Source organism: Mytilus trossulus, chromosome 7 (assembly GCF_036588685.1).
Source record: "Mytilus trossulus isolate FHL-02 chromosome 7, PNRI_Mtr1.1.1.hap1, whole genome shotgun sequence".
Lineage (NCBI taxonomy): Eukaryota > Metazoa > Mollusca > Bivalvia > Mytilida > Mytilidae > Mytilus > Mytilus trossulus.
In genome coordinates, this window is record NC_086379.1 from 46,380,154 (window position 1) to 46,385,994 (window position 5,841).

The 5,841-nt window shown below is 32.3% G+C and overlaps 1 protein-coding gene across 1 annotated transcript; it reads left to right on the forward strand.

The window, feature by feature from the left end:
• LOC134726446 (uncharacterized) lies at nucleotides 1-3,786 on the forward strand. Its single transcript, XM_063590850.1, has 7 exons — nucleotides 1-52; nucleotides 605-658; nucleotides 1,111-1,164; nucleotides 1,770-1,826; nucleotides 2,159-2,259; nucleotides 2,925-3,011; nucleotides 3,469-3,786. Exons 1-7 carry the CDS (start codon nucleotides 1-3, stop codon nucleotides 3,784-3,786), a joined length of 723 nt encoding a protein of 240 aa, XP_063446920.1.
• The last annotated feature ends 2,055 nt before the right edge of the window (nucleotides 3,787-5,841 follow it).

Sequence of the window (5,841 nt, forward strand, 5' to 3'; positions counted from 1 at the left end):
ATGCTAGAACAGACGGCAACTGTCCCCTCCAATGACAATTTATCAATAATTGGTTAGTATACTTTTAAAAGAAGGTCTACAGCATATATGTATCAACAAACAGAAAACAAAATAATCGGAAGACTACGTCAAAATAAGATTATATTTGATATAATACTGCATGCAAAACTTTAGTTGTGATTTCGATATGAATACTTCATTTACTGTTGATTTAAAAAAAAAAGAAGACCTGTCTGTATATATATATATACGAGTCTAAATTGAAAACTACGTTCAAACCTATGATTGCGTTGGACAAAAACCGCAATTTTTATACGTGTGCATGTAAAACAAATTTCGTTGTAGAAGGGTCTAAAATCTGCACAAACAACATTTCCCAAAAGACCAAAAAAGTGAAAAAGAATATTAAAAAAAAACCGCATTTGATTAACAGGTCGAACAACTGATGTTCTTTAACCCTGCTGACTGCCATTGGCGATTGCCAAATAACATTGATCACAAGATGTATCAACATGGGATCTTAATATAAATTTAAAACAAACAGAAAACATTTTTAACCTGTGGCCACGATATATATTAACAATTATTTACTTATCTTTTTCAGATATTGATTCCCCAATTCCAAAAAAGAAACAGACCAAAGCAAGCAAAGAAAAAGGTGAATAATTATTCAAAATATTTTTATAGATGCATGGTTCAAATGCATTTTCTAAATACATTTGTCGACGCTAGTGACGTATAAATGTTTTGTTAAATTGATATCAATGGTTTGTTCTGTAAAATGAAAACAAAAACAATCTCTTTCTCAATCCTTATGTCACAACAGAAGTCTTATCATGTTTGTCCATTTATCATTATGCACATCAACACTTGAATTGTAAAAAAGAATCTGTTAAATTTGATCCCTTCGGTTTTTCATAATTGATGTGATTTATGGCACTTTTTATTTTATAAACTTCTTAACACTTAAAGTGACCAACATGTTGTTAAATATTAATAACAGGTCTACAGTATTTGGCATGATATCGCGGCCTGTAAAGTTGGTTTGTTCAGAAAAAAAGAGGAAAATTGGTCAGTGAATAATATTCGATATTTTTTTGTATTTTTAAGGTACTAAATCACCATCCGTAAAGAACAAACAGAAGAAAACAATTGAAAAAACAGGTATTTAATTCTTATCAAATTAATTTTGTTTTTAAATTGAATGACATAATATTTAAATCATAATACACCTTATCGCAATTTCTCCGCCATTACAAGACATCGTATACAAAGGTTCCCATACAATATTGACGTCACAACAAAAAACATTTGCTGTCACATTGGAAAAGTGATTGTTAAATGATTTCAATAGTTCCTGTGTCAAAAAACATTACTTGGTGCTCGATCGGATTACAAAATGTGTGCTCAAAACACTAAGTCTAGCACTTTGGTTGTTGATATATGATTATGAGTGCGATTATTCTGCTCGAAAATGTTATGATTGTAAGAACTGGAGCGTCAGCAGAAAAGAACGTCGTTTTCTATGCAAGAATAAACCGCCATGTTTATCCACATCCATTCTTATAAAAGTCGACGTTATTTGCCAAAAGGGTTTATCACTCAAACCTTTGGTTTTTTTTGTGCAAATTATCAAGAAAGTAATAGGTTTAACATGAACCCTGACAGAAAAGTGAAACATGATTGTTTAAACTTTTGGAGTAGGAGATTTTTAAAGATTATTGCTTACCTTGTTTTTTTCATAACTATTCTACAATTTGAATTTATAGGAGTAAAAGGTAGTTCTAAAGGAAAGAGCAGAAAAGATAAGTTGCCTCAGATGTCGGGTAAGCCTTACAATATGACTACACTATGAAATCTTCATTTGTTACTTAAGTTTGATATTTTGTTTTGAGTTTGATATTTTGACATTACAAATATCGTAGAGTCACAGTTAAGGAAAGGAATATACAGTATGATGCGGGGTTAAACTATTTTTCTGGCGCCAAACCCTCCCCTAACCTTAGACAGTAATGAACAGTTCAGTATAAAAACAAGCTTAATTCTTTAGTGTTTGTGTATGTTCTACAAGTAAGTTAACACAACCTGATATTTTCATTTTTAATGGACAATCAAATACTTTTAGGTAAAGAAATTATATTGTTTCTTGTGATTTTAGAAATTGAATTAATGGATGGTATTGAACCTTTACCAGAGCAGACAGAGGTAGAAGTTGGAAATAAAGATGACTTTAGCGATGCCAGCCCAACTCGACCTCGAGTAAGCAATTACATTCTTTTTATACATAAAACTGCAATTACATGTTCGTACAAAATAAAGTACAAATCACTACAAACATCAATATAACATTTTTTTTTGTGTTATTAAAATTTGCTGTTACAAAATGTTAGAAATTATAAAAAAAATATTAAGGGATGTATCTCCCTCATGCAGAGCTCTGATTCCTTTCGCGATTTGGCTATACTTTTTGGACCTTTTGGATTATAGCTTTTCACCTTTTATATAGGCTTTGGGTTTAAAATATTTTGGCCACGAGCATCACTGAAGAGACATGTATTGTCGAAATTTGCATCCAGTGCAGGACAATTGGTACAGTTAATGTTAGTGTACTGTTACGGTAATAATTTCAATTTGTATTAACGAAGCGACAGCTTACACAAAAGCGCAATCAGATCATAAACCATGGTGTTTTGACATAAATCAGACACACTTGCCTGTGTTAGATCCCTTTAATAGTTATTGAATGTACTAAAGCCAGACACCGCTACGGTTATGAATGTCACACATATAATGACCAACACTGACCAGTTAAAACAGTTTTCATGTCAACTGTACATGTTTCGATAATAACTTATGTTTAATCTTATATGCAGATACTTATTGGTTATCTATAAATATGTAATAGGAATGTTATATTGTTTTAGATGTCAAGCTATGAACAAATGAGGATGGACAGTATAGAGAAAAACAGAAAATTTCTGAGTGGCTTGGCATTTCACCATATACCTCAGGTTTGTAAACATCAATAAATTGTCGTTTGAAAACTACCGAAAATCAGTGCTAGGAATTGTATTAAACTTGTTTTGCGGTGAGAATGTTAAGCTAGCACCGTGGTAAAGGTCTTAATGTATCTTTGAATTTGGAAACAAGTGCGTATATTTCCTTGGTTTCCAAGATTTAGCTCTAAACAGCATGGCAAACATATCCAAAAAAAACCCGTTCAAAATTGAAATTGCAACCCTTTGGTTAAAAAGTATGCAAATAGTTATTAGATTTTGTCATTTTGTCATGAACAGTTTTATTTTATAAAACTAATTTGTTATCATTAATTTAAACCATCCCTTATGTATATATAAAGCACCAGTTTGAATTCCGGAGAGGGAAGAACAAAACATTTTCATCTAACATTGTTGGACTGATGTTTAGACGATTTATATAATCATCTCATATATATATCCATATTTTCAGGAGTCATGCACGTCTGAATATATTGTTCAAGGTATATGGGTAATCGTGGCGTTTGAGCAGACCTGGTATCCCGGATTGGTCAAACACATTGACAAGGAGAAGGACAGTATAACAATAACGTTCATGCATCCGAGTGGCAAAAACAAGTTTAAATGGCCGGTTAAAGAAGACAGAATAGACGTTGAGAGGAAGTTTGTAATTTTTGTCTGTTTACCTCCTTGTGCCTGCCCGGAAGGAGAAAACATGTATGTTCTACCTGGAACTGACTATATAAAAAATATATATATTGCATTTCAGAACAAGTATTTTACTCAATAGATGGGGAGCTGCTTTGTTAAATATTAAGTACTAAATGTTGGCCCCATTGCTGTCAATTCTATCTCATTAAATGGCGTTTTTAATACACCATTATGGAAAAAAACTGGCGTTGTCTAATTTGAGATCGATATCTACACGTGATTATTACGAAATAAAAACGACATGCTTAAACTCCTTTATAAGACAGTCATTAGAACCGAGGACGGGAGACCTAAAACAATAAATTGAACTGATACATTTTGTTTTTTAAAATGTTATTGTTTATTTTGATATATATGTAAATTTTGTCAAAGCTCATGTTGATGATTTTTATGGCAATACAAGTATTTGATTTGATTTGATTAATTTATGTATCCACCAATGATCAAATCAGAATCAGGTTAATAAAACATGTGGTTTCTGTCAACTAACACATTTTTATTGAAATGACAGTTTAATTTGTATTCATGGTATTTTCTTAGTGATGCAAATGCTAATTCCAACATCATTTTGATGTGTTTCTCTGTCTTTGATGCAAGAGTGTATTCCGTAAGCAACTAACATTTTGCATTTACAGCTCATAAATTACAAAAAACCAAAATATGCCTTATTATTATAAAATTTTCACAAATGCAACCGTTAATGAAATCATGTTTTGATAAATAAAATGTCAAGAAACTGTCAGAAATTCTCCAATTTTATAGTTTCAAATTGTTGGCCTTCAAAGAGCTATTACATGTACATGTGTACCGCCAATACGAACTATTACAATATAGAGGAAAAAATACGGTTTATGATATTAAAAAGAAGATGTGGTTTGAATGCCAATGAGACAACTCTCCAAAAGAGAACAAAATGACACAGAAATTAACAACTATATGTCACCGTACGGCCTTCAGCAATTAGCAAAGCCAATACCACATAGTCAACATAAAAGACTCCGAAATGACAATGTAAAACAATTCAAACGAGAAAACTAACAGCCTTATTTATATGAAAAAAATGAACTAAAACAACTAGTATGTAACATATAAACAAACGTCAACCACTGAAATACAGACTCTTGATTTGGGACAGTCACATAAATACATAATCTGACGGGGTTAAACATGTTAGCGTAATCCAACCCCCTTTTTACCTGGGACAGTGGTATAACAGTACAACATAAGAACGAACCATTAAAATCAGTTGATAAACGCTTAACTCATAAGATGGACAAAATACAAATGAGCATTTATAAAAAGCGTTTTCATTAACCAAATGAGACCTGTTTATTTTCTGACAGATCGATTAATCGATAACTTTACTAATTGACCCTATTTTCTTGGTTGCTGCCTCCTTAAAGCCAAAAAACAAAATAATAACATTCACCATCTATATATATAACTGTAATCTAAATCTTAGTTATATATTCGTTCCCGTAAAGACGTTGCATTGATTTGAATTATTACATTAATTACCTAAAAATCTATACACTACATAGATACAATTTGTTTATATTTATTTTTCACATCTCTTAAATGATAATTAAGGTTTGCATGCAGCTGTATTCCGAAAATTTGAGATATCCTTTAAATATTGAAGCGGCAGTGATGTAAGAGGTGTCGAATATGAATTAAAATTGAGTACACTATATAATAAAATGTTCTTATCCAAATGATGTGGTTTTATTGCCAATTAGACAAATCTACAAGCGATCAAATGCTACAGCAGCTAACAACTATAACATTAAAACGCATAAAAACGTTAAAACACGCTGCACTTATTTACACCTGTCCTAAGCCAGGACAATATTGTTCGGTGGTTGTCGTTTGTTCGTTAGTGGGGGGGGGGGGGGGGGGGGGGGGGGGGGGGGGGGGTGGAAGATACCAAAGTCACAGTCAAACTAACAGATTGAAAATAAACTGACAACACCATGGCAAAAATATAACGACAAATAGACAAATAATAGTACAGAACACACAACGTATATAGAAAACTTAAGACAAAGCAACACGAACCCCACTAAAAACAGGGGTGATCTCAGGTACTCCGGAAGGGTAAGAAGATCCTGCTCCACATGTGACACCCGTTGTT

Excerpts from the sequence above, each read along its gene's own strand:
- LOC134726446 (XM_063590850.1), top strand. The coding sequence starts at position 1 with ATGCTAGAACAGACGGCAACTGTCCCCTCCAATGACAATTTATCAATA. Across the intron at positions 659-1,110 it reads CAAAGCAAGCAAAGAAAAAG|GTACTAAATCACCATCCGTA; the intron begins GTGAATAATTAT and ends TGTATTTTTAAG. Across the intron at positions 3,012-3,468 it reads CATTTCACCATATACCTCAG|GAGTCATGCACGTCTGAATA; the intron begins GTTTGTAAACAT and ends CCATATTTTCAG.